We start from the raw sequence: 13361 nt of genomic DNA, 5'->3' as shown, positions 1-13361 counted from the left end.
ATATTACAAAATTCAAATTTTTTTATTACAATTAATATTTTACCATTAGATTTATTAAAATAATATTTTAAATCGATATTCAATTGTCAGTTTTCAACTATTACACGTAAAAAAATATTATTAAGTACGCTTTTTTTTAAAAGGAGATTTTATATTTTAAGTAGGTTATTGGAGTATTTTTTCTTTTCGTGAATTTATTCGAGATGAGATTCCGATCTTTTAAACTAAGATAATTTATGTTCTTATATTTTGTTTACATAACTCTAAAATTTCGGACTTGATTCTTTATATTTTATTAGTTAATTGTGTTACATATAATAGAAATACTTACCTCAAACTAAAAATATATAAAAATTAAATTTAAAAATTAATTATATATAATTTAATATACAAAAATTCACATACAAATAAAAATTATAAATGTAACAAATTTAAATATATTATCCACGCGTAGCGCGGAGAAAAGATCTAGTATTTCTAAACACGAAATCAAAGCTGAACTGGAACCCGATCAGATATTCAAAATTAAAAAAAATAATTATTTTAAATTTTAGTATATATAAGATATAATTTATAAATAAAAAATATCCAAAAATCGAACTATTCAAATACTCGAATATTTTTGATTTTTCCGGGTTTTAATTAAGATTTTTGGGATTTTTTGGTGCTTTAAGCTTTAAACCCGAACCAAACCCGATTTTTTTATAATACGTTTTCACTTCGGATTTTATAAAAAAAATAGAAACAGACCTGAACCCGATATTATCCGAACGAACTAATTCGAAAAATATCCAATTTCTAAACGGTTCCTAAACATCCACCCGAAGAATCCAAAAATCGAATAAACCGAACCGATCCGAACCGAAAACCTGAATGTCCTTATCCCTATGGCCAAACAAGTATCCTTTTACTTTACACGCCGCTTGCGCTTTTTAAAGTTAAAAGACACTTATCTCAACCGGAGAACAGTTTGCTACCTACCAAACATCTCATCTGAGATGGTGAAGCCTTCGTCGGCTGGCGGTGGAACAAACCTCGCTTCATGCGCCGTCGCCGCCGTATTCATCGTCTTTGCTATCATAGCCGCTGTTACAGTTTACCTAACCGTCTTCAGACCAAGAGATCCCGAGATCTCCGTCACAAACGTCAAAGTCCCGTCGTTCTCCGTCGCCAACAGCTCCGTCAGCTTCAGCTACTCGCAACTCTCCTCCGTCAGAAACCCAAACCGCGCCGCGTTCTCTCACTACAACAACAGAATCGAGCTCTTCTACTACGGGAACCGGATCGGTTTCATTTTCATACCCGCTGGTGAGATCGAACCGGGTCAGACGAAGAGGATGGACGCTAGTTTCTCCGTGGATTCGTTTCCTCTCGCGTCTTCCTCTGCTTCTCGAGTCTCCGCCGCGGATTTTCAGAGGCCTGGATCCGGGTTGGTGGTGGGGGAGGAGAGTCGGGCCGGGTCAACTGTGGAAATAGAGTCGAAGCTGGAGATGTCGGGTCGGGTTAGAGTTTTGGGTCTGTTCACGCATCAAATCGCGGCGAAATGTAGCTGCAGGATCGCGATTTCTACTGTCGATGGGTCGATCGTAGCCGTCCGTTGTTGATACCAGACTTTTGTAGCAATTAAACAAAAATGTACAAGTGTTTCTTTTCAAAACACAAATGTAAACTGTAGTAAAAACTAAAAACCCAGCTTGGGTTCTTTCCTGAATCCTCAAGTTAGAAAATTGCAAATATAATTACAAAATATTCGTAACTTTAGGACATTGTATTACAAGTCGCAATGGTAAGGAGATTGACTTACAGGGAATGAAAGGATTACATTAATCAATTTTAAGAACAGAACAAAACGAGCAACACTATATATTAAGAGTAGAAATGACGATTTAAATATCAAGAACTGCTATGATAAATTAGTAGTAATCCCATGTAAACTGTGGATTCTGATCAGCTGTTTCTCATTTGTTTATAAAAATGAATAACTAATGCAAAGAGAGAAGAAAAGGAAAAGAGAATTAAGAGGAGCCATTGGAGGAGGCGTAGCCGTAAGGATTATTGCTGGCCCAGTTCCATAGATCCCTACACATGTCTTCGATCCCATACTTAGCCCTGCATTCATAACCCAATACCAAACAATAGATCATTAGATTTGAAATGTTCGGTGTGTGTACTCTTAAATCTAAAACCCATTTCAATATATATGTAACTGAGAGAGATTGAAGCTTTTATTGTAATGTTTAATATTCATAAAAAGCTAATTACTAACTAGATTGCCAGTTCTCCTCCTCTAGTCTTAACTATTGGCAAAACACAAAACAAAGTTTTAACTTACTTCCAGTTTAGCTCGCGTTCTGCTTTCTCTGTTGAGGCGTAAACAATCTCAGCGTCTCCAGGACGTCGTCCAGCCAACACCAAAGGGATTTTCTAATCAGAAACAATTTAAAAAAAAAATGATGATAGTCGCTAAGGCATTTTTCTACTAACTAAACAAACCAGATCAATGTTTGTTTACCTTTCCGGATGCCTTCTCAAAGGCAGCAACCATTTCTAGGACCGATGTTCCATTACCCGTTCCAAGATTGTATACCTCACAGCCTGACCATTTTCCAACATTTGAGATTGGATTCCATCGCAAATCATAATGAAGAGGAGAAACAGACAAGAATTTAAAGATAAAACTTACTGATTTTGAGATCATCCAGCTTGCGCAAAGCGGCTATATGTCCATCTGCTAAATCAATCACATGAATGTAATCTCTCACCTGAAACAAAAATAAAGACATTTGTTAGTATACACATCACTAATTTATCTCCCATTTTCCACAATCCAACGCAGTACGAGATTGTAGTGTAATAAAGATTCTTGTCTACGAGAGACATTAATAAGACACATAACATACCCCTGTACCATCCTTTGTGTTATAGTCAGTTCCAAAGACTGTAAGGTGAGGTCTGCGGCCAACTGCAACTTGTTGGACATAAGGCATGAGATTGTTTGGAACCCCAAGAGGATCTTCACCAATGTAACCACTAGGATGTGCACCAACAGGGTTAAAGTATCTAAGCAATATGATCTTCCATTCAGGATCAGAACGATGTACATCGCGGCAAATTTCTTCGATGAAAAGCTAACATAACAGACAAAAAACTTCAGTCAGATTGAGTCATCATCACTATCACTATCACTATCACATGTTGAGATCTGTTAAAAAACTCAGACTACCTTGGTACGGCCATAAGGGTTGGTTGCAGAAATTGGGGACTCCTCGGTACAAGGAACCTCTTTTGGCCAGCCATAGACAGTAGCTGATGACGAAAACACAAGCTGGAAAAACAGAGTAGTAAAAAGCTAATCATTAGAATCCCAAACCAAGACAAAAGAAGAAAATAATATAAGATATAATAAAATGATTCAATCCATGTGGTGACAATTGGTGGAGAGGAAAGAATGAATTTACATTTTTGCAGCCGTATTGAGACATAACCTCCAAAAGGATAACAGTGCCAAAAAGGTTATTATTATAATAGAGCAAAGGCTTCTCCACACTCTCACCTACTGCTTTAAGTCCAGCAAAGTGTATCACTGCATCAAACCTGTTCAATAATAATCCCACGTTACATCAAAACCAATTATATGGACAGTGCAATCTCGAAGAGTCAGAAGATTAAAAAAAAGGTTTAAAGCTTTCAATCATACTTAGTTTCAGAGAAAATCTTCTCAAGCGCAGGCCTGTCTCTGAGATCCACCTGCAGGCAACAAAAAAAAAAAAAAATCAGAAATGGCAGACGCAAATTAAATAAAGCAACATGTATTAAAAAAAAAAAAGTTCTGATTCGCCGTCTTGAAGAACATCCCAATTCAACAAGACAGATCAACATGTATAAATATTACAACACTTTGGGATGATGATAATAATATTATAATAATACACTCTTTCACATGGCGTTGATGCTTTATTCTGAATTCTTTTTAAATTAAAGATTATGTGTGTTACACACATAAACTAGCCACATGGTTCACAAAAATTAACCATAACCCTGGAATCCACACACGGTGACCTGTTATGTTCCTCACGATAATCTAATCGTCCGTCGTTTAATGTAATCTATCAACAGTTCATAGATACATACAGTAATCTCTCCGTTTTAATTTCGCCGAGAGAGAAAAGAAACGGAACCTGGTGGAAGGAGAGGCGGTTTCCGTTATCGCCGGCGAGTTTTTTGACGCGTTGGAGAGCAATCACGGATGAATTGTCGTGATTGTCGACGACTACGACGGAGTATCCACCGTTGAGAAGTTGAAGCACCGTGTGGGTACCGATGTAGCCAGCGCCGCCTGTGACCAGAACGTTCTTCACCATCGTTTTAAAAAGAAGATTAAATTAAAATTCAGAGGAGTTATGTAATAATTTTTATAATTCGTGAGAGCGGTTGTGTGTTTATGGGGATCGAGCAGAGGTTGGGTTTGTGTTTTATAGGAGCGGTGTGATGGATGGATGGATATATTTAATATTTTTGACTGTATATTTACTTGCCAGATTCTACGTTTCTAGAGAGAAACAGAGAGAGCGAGCGAGGCAGAGCAAAAAAGAAAAAGTGTGACACGTGGCGGAGTTTGGTATGGGTGCGAATATACCGGATTGGTTTGATTTGACTTTATTGCCTTTTGACGGTTTTGTTAGTGGAAATGTATTTATTTTATTTTGGTAAGAAATGTAACATTAATGTATATAAGTATATAACCGATTTGGATGTAACGAGGAGGATGTTTTAGATTTCATTATATTACCCTGAGGCTAGATTTTTCTTTCACAGCAAATATTTCTTTAGATCATCAGAATATACTTTTTCCCAAAAAAAAAAGATGATAAATCCGTGGTATTTTTATGTTTTGAATTCATTTTCCAATTTTGTTAATTGGTTATTTTCAAATTTCTCCAAAGTCGAACTTATTTTCCATAAATGTCGGGGTCACGAGATTTGAGTTCTATATGTTAAGCATTCAAGGATTTTTGTACTTTATGTATAATTAAAGTTAAATTAAATCTCTACTTTAATGCTATGTGAATCAACTTTTATTCTCTTCATAACTATGTACGCTACAAAACAAACAAATACGGTTTCAGTTTCGAAAAGAACATACTAATGGAAGGCATACTGCCTCTTTAAAGATTAAGAAAATACATTTTAAACCCATAAAATGAAAACATATTAGCGGATGCATTTTTACGATAAGTAAGGCACAATGGATTATTTAAGCAAATGCAAATCTTATTGTTATCATATCATACATATGGGTGGCACCGTTGACATCAACTCCACCAAGGGCTTTTCGTGACTTGAGAGTCATCCACGAAACGTATTATATTTTCTTTTAACACCTTTTCAGTTATGGTTTTCATACATTTCTCGTGAATATTCCAAGTAAACCAACAAATAGGTAGAGATAGATGAGTATGTAATTTTTAGGTTGAAAACACTTACTTTTTACCATGAAAGTAAATTAACTAGAATATAGTATCGGCTAACTGAGTCAGAATTTTATGGTATAACGTGGACGTGATCGATATCGTTACTGACTTTGAATTAGCATTTTATGGATAAGTCTTGGTTTGATTTTTTAAGAAAACTATATAAATCAAGCTACCAACAATGACCATTGTAGAGAAGTTTTAATTTGTGTGTCTCGCTTCTGTAACTCAGCTTGTCGAATCAAGTGACGTTCCAAATGAAACAACTTTGAAAAACAAAACTAGATAAGGATAAAAGTCAAGAACAAAAGGAGTGACCCAGTAGGCGACCCATAAGATAAACTCTACCAATCTCATATTCAATGATCAGGAGGTTTATTTGGTATTATGTGGTTTTGAAGCTATCCCAAACATCAAATACGAATGACCAACGTGTACAATATATGAAAACGATATATATGTAATATAATTTGTGGGCCGCCGTATGAAACGATCGATATACAAACGACAAGGGAGATAGCGTAATGGCGCTTACAAATATTGAGCCAAATCTGAAAATAAAGTGGATTAGGTCAAACTGAAAACAAAAGAACAGTTTGGAATTTTTGGACACCATTAAATGATCGTGAAGACAGATTCAAAAGATAAGTATATGATGGTGTTGGGTCGAAATCTTTAGCCGCTTCTCGATGGTACTTAGGGCCCTAGACCAGAATATTTAATGTCTAATTAACATTTTGTTTAATAAATAAACGTAAATATTTGGTTTGGTTAAATTTTGGGAATATCTAAATACTTTTCTAATTATTTATGGTTTTCTTAACATCTTTGATATAAAGAAAAGTGGGAAGAGAAAAAAGATGGCAAACGTAAATATATTTTCTGGTTTAGTTTTTGGAATAGGCAATATTTACTTCACATGTTAGTTTATTATTTTCATATTTTGTTTAACATCTTTGAAATAAAGAAAAGTAGGAAGAGAGATAAGTTAGCCATTTCTTTCGCCTGAATTAACTGAGGACAAGTCGACAAAAGAATTAACTGAGGACAACTAAAAGTCCAAAACAGTGAGCGGAATATACAAAGGCATTATACCTGGAGGTGCGGGGAATCGAACCCCGTGCCTCTCGCATGCGAAGCGAGCGCTCTACCATATGAGCTACACCCCCGGATTGATAAACAAAATATGTCAAACAGCAATTCTAGCCAGTAGTTTAGAGAAGCCTTCTATTGTCTAAACAGACATGTGATCCAACCCGTGCCTTGCACCAGAAACCCAATGTCGAGTAGCTTCAATCAAATACACAGGACATTCAAAGATTTCAAACGATATTTATTTATATCTTGGATGCATTTTGAAAAGATATGTACGCAAGTCATAGATTCACAAAGGAACTGCATTATCTGGTGTGCTTAACAAGAATATAAATCCCAAAGACAAAATCTAAGAGTGGAGGGAGCGCGTATAAATGCTTTGTGGTTTGCTTAGTAACTAAAATCTTCTGGCTCTAGCCCATGGTGGCAACCTTGGAACCTGCAGTCCAACGCCATTGTTGCACGTACTATTCTTCCTCTGCTCTTTCATGATTGCAAACCGAGAGTCTAGTGTCTTCCATTTCCCTCCTCCATTTTCTACTTTCTGATCCATCTCATGCCTCTGCGGACAAAGATCAATTTTATTAGCTCTCCAAAACATTAATTATTTCAAGTTTTTGGACATTAATATAAAAGGAGTTGGGCAAGATTTAGTCATCACGCTCATTATAACACACCATGATATGCGTTTATCAGATCAAATTACTAACAAAACTTACCCACATCCTACCCACCACCGTTTCATTGCATAGTTCAAAATTCACAAACCCATAATCGATCTAAAGACCATTTATAGTTTATATATACCATTACAAGGCAGTTATTACCATAGACACATAAAGCACTTCTATGAATATATCTCAGGGCCCCCACAAACATATCCACAAGGAAAACTACTCCAAAGAAGAGGCCTAAGAAGTAGGTCTGAATAACATACATCAATGAATGATTTACCTTTGTGGTGAATCTAGATTTACTCTGGACTGGTGGAGCAAGAAGCCTGCATATAAATAAAAAAAGAAGAAGAAATGATTGCTGAGAACCGAGAAGCCAATAGAGAAAACCTTACACGACAGCTTGAAGTAACAGCCGGTAACTGGCAAGTGGCACCAACAGATAAAAATGATCTGATACAACAGAAGGATCTAAGGCGAAATCCAAGCAGCACATGGCAAATATCCATTTTATACTAAGCAATGCAACACTTCACTTCCCGGTCTTAGAGGCTCCCCAGACATCAACACAACTCCCATTTCGAAGTAACTACTCAGAAAAAGTGCAAGCTCTTGAGGTATTTCCAGATCAACCCACCTAGAGATGACCTATGTCCCGACAAATCAACTTATCAAAGACAAAGCATAAAGCCCCAGAGATGACGCAGCCATGTAACACTGAGATGTATATTGATGAACATTCGGAAGTCTAAATCTTCTGAATTTTCACCGTAACTGACATCTCCCAATTCAGTGTGACAACCCCAGCGAGCTAAATCTATATTCTTCAGGATGCAGGAAGACGATGAGACATAACACCTAGGAGACTGGTATGAATGAAAAAAGAGTTGCATGAAGCCACTGAGGTCATATCAAAGGTCAAGTAGGGTAGCAGATTGTCCAACTTGTTAATCTGACAATAAACACCAACTTCAAGCAACCGAAATTCATGCCCAACCTAGCCACATCCTAACAACTGAGGGAATATCAAAGGCTAAACCAGTCTGGAGACAAAACACCCTAGCCAGTGGCTACTCTCTGCCCTCTAGAAAAGATGAAGCCAAACTTAAGGTTCTTCAGTTGTTCTTCTTTACCTCAAATCCTCTACCCAACTAAAAATGTTCACCGACTCCTCCAAGTACCATCATAAACTCATCTACATAAATGGATTATTACTCTGAACCACACTCATGCAATCATCAATATCATGACCAACTAGCAACCAGGAAGGGACTTAGAACAGAAGCTTCGCGAAGCACAAAGAATTGAAGAAATTATAACCACGCCAGATTAACAAATAGCTCAGAGAATGATCCAGCGACTAGACCTTGACTGATTTGCACTAGTCGTCCTTCCAGCATTGGAAGCTCTTCTACGGACACTGGGTGGAGGAACATTAGCAGCTTTACGAGCAACGTTGGTTGCAACAGGAAACTGATTTCCCTTGAAGTTAGACCTCCTCTTCTCAACAGCACCCTGAGAATTATGAGATTAAAACAAAGGAACACCAAAGAAGCCTAGAAAAGTAGATCAGCTGGGTACATTCCATAGCTAACCTGTCTAACTCCAGAAAGTGAGTTCACGTAATGCTTCTCTTTAGAGGAATTACCATTTCTCGCAGCACCATTAAAGTTTCGGTTTTTGTTCTGCGCATTAAAAAAAACAAAATTACATTTCAAGTCCAACTAAATGAAACATGTAAGCTTAAAAAACAACACGAAAGTTGCTACCTTGGGTCTCCTTGAACTTCTGCCCTTGTTCCCTTTGGTGTTTCTCTTTGACAACTTGATGAGATCATCTGAACCAAGAAGATATTATCATGAGAGCAACAGCAAAAATAGAAAGCTAGAGTCGGCATAAAGATAAAACAAAAACCAACCTAAAGCCATGGCAACTTTCTTTTCGTTGAGAGCAATGCGATCAGCCACAAGTTGTGTCTCAGTCTCCATCTGCACAAACAACGCAAATTCATTCAAAAGGAATTCACAAATCAAAAAAATCGCAGCGAAGATACAAACCCTAATCTCCACATGGAAATGAATATTATTACTCCGTAAACAACACAGCGCCTGAGTGATTAATCACAATTAGACTAAGTAAACCTAATCCGCGAGAAGAAACCAACCCTAATTTACAATTCGATTGCGCAAAGACTACGACTACGAGTCAAACAACCAGAACCGAAACTCTCTGGAGTCTCGTGATGAACGGAGGATAAACCGTAAAAAGACGAAGAAGCTTTACCGTCTATGAAGTAAAAGCAAGAAGCGAAAGCAATCAGTGAGACGAAGAAGACGACGGAATGAAGCTTAAGAGTCTTCTTCCTGAACAGATACCGAGTCAACTCGTCCGCTACTGTTATATTTTTACGAGTTTTATACGAGGTCGGCGGATTCCACGATTTAATTAAATTAACCGCCTTGCTTATCGGATTTCAAGTCCGTACCAGAGAGTTTCGGAACTCCACGTGGCATAATATTATTGGTTCATAAACGAACATAATTTAACGCAGTAAAACGGTGATTATCGTTTTTATTGTTTTACATATGATTTAACAGACAGTAATTATTTTTTTCTGATGACATTTTGTTTTTTTTTTATCTACCGGCTCAAAAAGAGAGGGTGATTAGTTCTAGTTCTGGCCGTAGATCCACTTCTCAGCATTGCTGGTGTAAGAAACGAGTTCTTCAGGCTTAAACCACAGACTAATCTCGTCTTTAGCTGTCTCTGCTCCATCACTTCCATGGATTATGTTCCTGCAATTTCCCCAATAAAACAAACACAGCCAAATCTATTAACCTATGAACAAATGAACCAAACATGTTTTATATACTAAATACAATGCAAGAAAGTAGCCAATGTACCTTCCAACAACAACAGCAAGATCACCTCGGATGGTTCCAGGTTCAGATTTTTGAGGATCAGTGGCTCCAATCAGTTTACGTCCGTATCTTATCACTCCTTCGCCTTCCCAGACCTTAAAACCAAGCTCAATGTTTTCGGATGAGAAACCAAGAAAATCGGTTTATGGTTTTCAAAGTTTTTGAGTGAGTTGTTGTTTTAAATTACCATGGCAACAACAGGGCCTGAGCTAAGGAAGTTGCACAAGCCGTTGAAGAAAGGTCTTTCCTTTGCACCGTGGTAATGTTGCTGCGCGAAGCCCTTTGAAGGAACCATGATTTTGAGACCAACAAGCTTGAATCCTTTGCGTTCGAACCGGGTAATAATTTCTGATATCTGGTGACGTGACGTGAGCAGCAAGATTTACCCAAAAAGGAAAACAAAAGCAAAGAACTCAGGGTCTATCTATATTTTACCAGTCCTCGCTGCACTCCATCAGGTTTGATAGCGATGAAAGTGCGTTCCATCTGGTTGAACACAGATAAATGATGAATCTAATTAAACAAAAAAAAAGAATAGATAACCTAAGAGAAAGATGTAGATATATTACCTCAGCAGCATGGACTTCCTGATCTTGGAGCATGAAGGCTATACACAGAAACCATGCAAAGAAAGCAAGGGTACAAATAAAAATCTACGTAAAACATGATTAGAAACAAACAAACCTACACAGTTTATAAGATTTAAGTTTTTAGACATCATTTCTAGAGTTGCCTAGCTATATTTGAATAGCTGTGTTATGTTACCAAAGTGAATATTTGAGTGTATGTCTTATAGAATGTAAATCAGAGACAACATGTATGTATGTTCAACCTGCGGTAGGAAGAGCGAGGAGACCGGTCATCCAGCTCTTAGAGGCGAAGCCAGACCTCGATTGCCGAAAGTTTGATGCATTCTGAGGGACTTTTCCAGACGCATACACCACTGTTGCTGCACCAATGGCTCTCCCTTCTGAAAAAAAAAAACAAATAATAACTCATTTTAGCCTCAAAATGTTAAAAAATAGGTTTTTGCTCATATTTTAATAAGAATAAATAGATGTAAGAGTTTAGGTACCGGAGAAGAAACGAGTGTTCTTAGATGAAGAAAGGAGAGACCTTGCTGCCCTAGTAGCTGATCTGCATATTTGGGAGCTCATCTCTCGTGTTTAACGATGCAATGCAAGTATGCAACAAGACTGGTAAGAAGAGTGATGTGTTAGTATTTAGGAACAGAGAACTCAGGAAAATGTGAACCCTATTGGAGGCTTTTATACCAAGCATGCATATACTTCGATCACATCGGGTCTGGTCGAACCGGTTTGGTTTAATTGAAGCATGATTTATTTATTAATTGAACCATTTGTTTACACTTCTTTCCTTTCCAACAAGATTCATTGCCCTATTCAAGAAACGAATATATTCCAAAGCCTTTAGCTGCTAAATCAAGAGGGAGAGAAGAAGAAAAGCATCAAACTAAGCACATGAATGGCGTGACATAACTATATTTCAACAATTGGGTATAGCTTGGTAACGAACCAACGTCAACAATATTCACTAGCAATGTCAAATCTTGAGGGCTCAAATATACAATAGAGGGTTTCAAGAAACAAAAGAAGAAGAATAAACATTTGAAGCAAAGAGAGTAAAAAAGTGAAACTTAACTTACCTGTTGATAATAAATAGAAGAAAAGACAAGCGCCTTGAAGGATGACAAACGGAGGAATCCAGTCATCTACTTCTGCATTGTGTACCGGAGGTGGTTCACCCGGGCGAGCTGCCCAGCGCTGAAGTTAAACCGAACAAAGGTGGAAAATATGTAAATACAATTACACTACGGTGGCCCTCACGGATCAATGGAAATTGTTATGGAGCAAGACCATTTCCAATGGTTCATTCTATTTTTTTTTTTACATAGTGTAAAGTTGGATGATACTCCAGTAGTTTATTTTAAAGTAAAAAATAGAACGATGAACAAAAATATAGTGAAATTGGAGATGCATTATAGAGTAAAAAATAAAAAGGAGTTGAAGATTCTCTAAAACATCTACACTTCGGATAAACAAATAGCCATGTAGCCAGATAAACGAGCATAGCGCAAGACTTCATCCACATGTTCCAACCTATGTAAGGAATAGACGATAAAGACGAGATGATATGTACAGTTTTGGATGTGAGTATGGGGAACAGTCTTGGAGAAAATGACTTGGTGTGCTTTGAGAGGTAATTAAGCTTGTCTTTCTTCTTAGTTAGAAAGTTGTGATCTAAGTGATTCTAACTCTGCTGCTGATAGCTCTACCAGCCAAATTCAGTTTTGTGCGAAGATTTAGTGGGGCCTGAGACGAATATAAAAATGGGTCTTTTTTATAAATTTTTTTTATTAGAGTATAATATATATTTGAAAAAACATTAAAAAGAAAAACAATAACTTAAAAAACTAAGATAAAATTTTTCTTCCTTCTTTTTCAAACTCTTTAACCAAATTCTCATAATCTAGATTTCTAACTAATTTTTTTTCTGTAAATATAATTACTACACTATTTAACCTTTCTTGTGATATGGTTGATCGCATATAAAACTTTATAAGCTTCAATTTGGAAAAGATTCTTTCGACAGAAACTGGAATCGTCAATAAGAAAATCCATGAGTCTAGATAACACAATAACATCATAATGTACATACTTTAAAGCTGCTTGAAGATTGGTACAAGATGCCATCAAACTATCTTCACTTGCTGATTTCAGTTTATCAAATAAATGGCAAACTTAAACTATTATACTATTAATTGTTTTCTGAAATTTGGAACCTTAAAAAAACTATATATTTTGGGGGCTCTAGGTGAAAGCCTTTTTAAATACAATTGAAGCACAACTCTGCAACCAATAAGGATGATCATGACAAAACTATTCTTTTTTTTTTTTGAAACACTTTTTTTTTTTGAAACACTGACAACTATTCTCATAATTCAAAAACAAGGAAGGAAGAAAGGTGTGAGAATGAAACCTTCTCTTTGATCATCTGAAAGACTGAAACCCAAGGTAGGCGATTTTGGCAAAGAAAAAAAAACACACAAGACAGACGACGAAGAGTGAACAAATTCAACGTAAGTGTTGCTCTTTTGAATTTTCTGCGAGTTAGGGACCGGCTTTGACTATGAGAGAGACCTACTCTAAACAAAAGCACCCACACAATACTAGTGACAT

General features: G+C 36.7%; 4 protein-coding genes and 1 non-coding gene across 5 annotated transcripts; 1 reads left to right on the top strand and 4 right to left on the bottom strand.

Moving 5' to 3' along the window:
• Positions 1-674: 674 nt before the first annotated feature.
• LOC103861549 lies at positions 675-1742 on the top strand. Its single transcript, XM_009139271.3, has one exon. The coding sequence runs from the start codon at positions 888-890 to the stop codon at positions 1602-1604; it is 717 nt and encodes a 238-aa protein (XP_009137519.2). The 5' UTR covers positions 675-887; the 3' UTR covers positions 1605-1742.
• Positions 1743-1800: 58 nt separating this feature from the next.
• On the bottom strand, positions 1801-4560 carry LOC103861558 (UDP-glucose 4-epimerase 2). Its single transcript, XM_009139280.3, has 9 exons — positions 4179-4560; positions 3698-3747; positions 3459-3594; positions 3224-3325; positions 2901-3128; positions 2684-2762; positions 2513-2595; positions 2333-2424; positions 1801-2109 (listed from the first exon to the last, which is right to left on the bottom strand). The coding sequence occupies exons 1-9, from the start codon at positions 4359-4361 to the stop codon at positions 2016-2018; spliced, it is 1047 nt and encodes a 348-aa protein (XP_009137528.1). The 5' UTR covers positions 4362-4560; the 3' UTR covers positions 1801-2015.
• Positions 4561-6567: 2007 nt separating this feature from the next.
• On the bottom strand, positions 6568-6640 carry TRNAA-CGC. Its single transcript has one exon. It is a non-coding gene; the product is annotated as a tRNA-Ala (tRNA).
• A 149-nt stretch (positions 6641-6789) lies between these two features.
• Positions 6790-9736, bottom strand: LOC103861539. The gene is made up of 7 exons (XM_009139261.3): positions 9524-9736; positions 9159-9228; positions 9010-9077; positions 8836-8925; positions 8607-8755; positions 7521-7566; positions 6790-7128 (listed from the first exon to the last, which is right to left on the bottom strand). Exons 2-7 carry the CDS (start codon positions 9226-9228, stop codon positions 6964-6966), a joined length of 588 nt encoding a protein of 195 aa, XP_009137509.1. The 5' UTR covers positions 9524-9736; the 3' UTR covers positions 6790-6963.
• LOC103861529 (nucleoside diphosphate kinase IV, chloroplastic/mitochondrial) lies at positions 9010-12044 on the bottom strand. The gene is made up of 9 exons (XM_009139252.3): positions 11237-12044; positions 10994-11131; positions 10731-10768; positions 10597-10647; positions 10349-10516; positions 10144-10256; positions 9524-10035; positions 9159-9228; positions 9010-9077 (listed from the first exon to the last, which is right to left on the bottom strand). The coding sequence occupies exons 1-7, from the start codon at positions 11316-11318 to the stop codon at positions 9912-9914; spliced, it is 714 nt and encodes a 237-aa protein (XP_009137500.1). The 5' UTR covers positions 11319-12044; the 3' UTR covers positions 9010-9077; positions 9159-9228; positions 9524-9911.
• Between the last annotated feature and the right edge of the window lie 1317 nt (positions 12045-13361).

The sequence above is a fragment of the Brassica rapa genome, chromosome A01 (genome assembly GCF_000309985.2).
Source record: "Brassica rapa cultivar Chiifu-401-42 chromosome A01, CAAS_Brap_v3.01, whole genome shotgun sequence".
NCBI classification, from domain to species: Eukaryota; Viridiplantae; Streptophyta; class Magnoliopsida; order Brassicales; family Brassicaceae; genus Brassica; species Brassica rapa.
Note: the sequence above shows the minus strand (reverse complement) of the source record. Positions and strands in the feature narration are given on the sequence as shown.

What these genes read in the sequence shown, in the direction of transcription:
- LOC103861558 (XM_009139280.3), bottom strand. Translation starts at nt 4,361, where the DNA reads ATGGTGAAGAACGTTCTGGTCACAGGCGGCGCTGGCTACATCGGTACC. An exon ending in TTGAGAAGGCATCCGGAAAG is followed by an intron (nt 2,425 to 2,512) that starts GTAAACAAACAT and finishes GTTTCTGATTAG; the next exon opens with AAAATCCCTTTGGTGTTGGC. An exon ending in GAACGCGAGCTAAACTGGAA is followed by an intron (nt 2,110 to 2,332) that starts GTAAGTTAAAAC and finishes TTATGAATGCAG; the next exon opens with GGCTAAGTATGGGATCGAAG.
- LOC103861539 (XM_009139261.3), bottom strand. Translation starts at nt 9,228, where the DNA reads ATGGAGACTGAGACACAACTTGTGGCTGATCGCATTGCTCTCAACGAA. An exon ending in GAAGTTCAAGGAGACCCAAG is followed by an intron (nt 8,926 to 9,009) that starts GTAGCAACTTTC and finishes TTTAATGCGCAG; the next exon opens with AACAAAAACCGAAACTTTAA. An exon ending in AATCTAGATTCACCACAAAG is followed by an intron (nt 7,129 to 7,520) that starts GTAAATCATTCA and finishes CTTTGTCCGCAG; the next exon opens with AGGCATGAGATGGATCAGAA.
- LOC103861529 (XM_009139252.3), bottom strand. Translation starts at nt 11,318, where the DNA reads ATGAGCTCCCAAATATGCAGATCAGCTACTAGGGCAGCAAGGTCTCTC. An exon ending in CCTCGCTCTTCCTACCGCAG is followed by an intron (nt 10,769 to 10,993) that starts GTTGAACATACA and finishes TTCTGTGTATAG; the next exon opens with CCTTCATGCTCCAAGATCAG. An exon ending in CAGGCCCTGTTGTTGCCATG is followed by an intron (nt 10,257 to 10,348) that starts GTAATTTAAAAC and finishes CTTGGTTTTAAG; the next exon opens with GTCTGGGAAGGCGAAGGAGT.
- LOC103861549 (XM_009139271.3), top strand. Translation starts at nt 888, where the DNA reads ATGGCCAAACAAGTATCCTTTTACTTTACACGCCGCTTGCGCTTTTTA.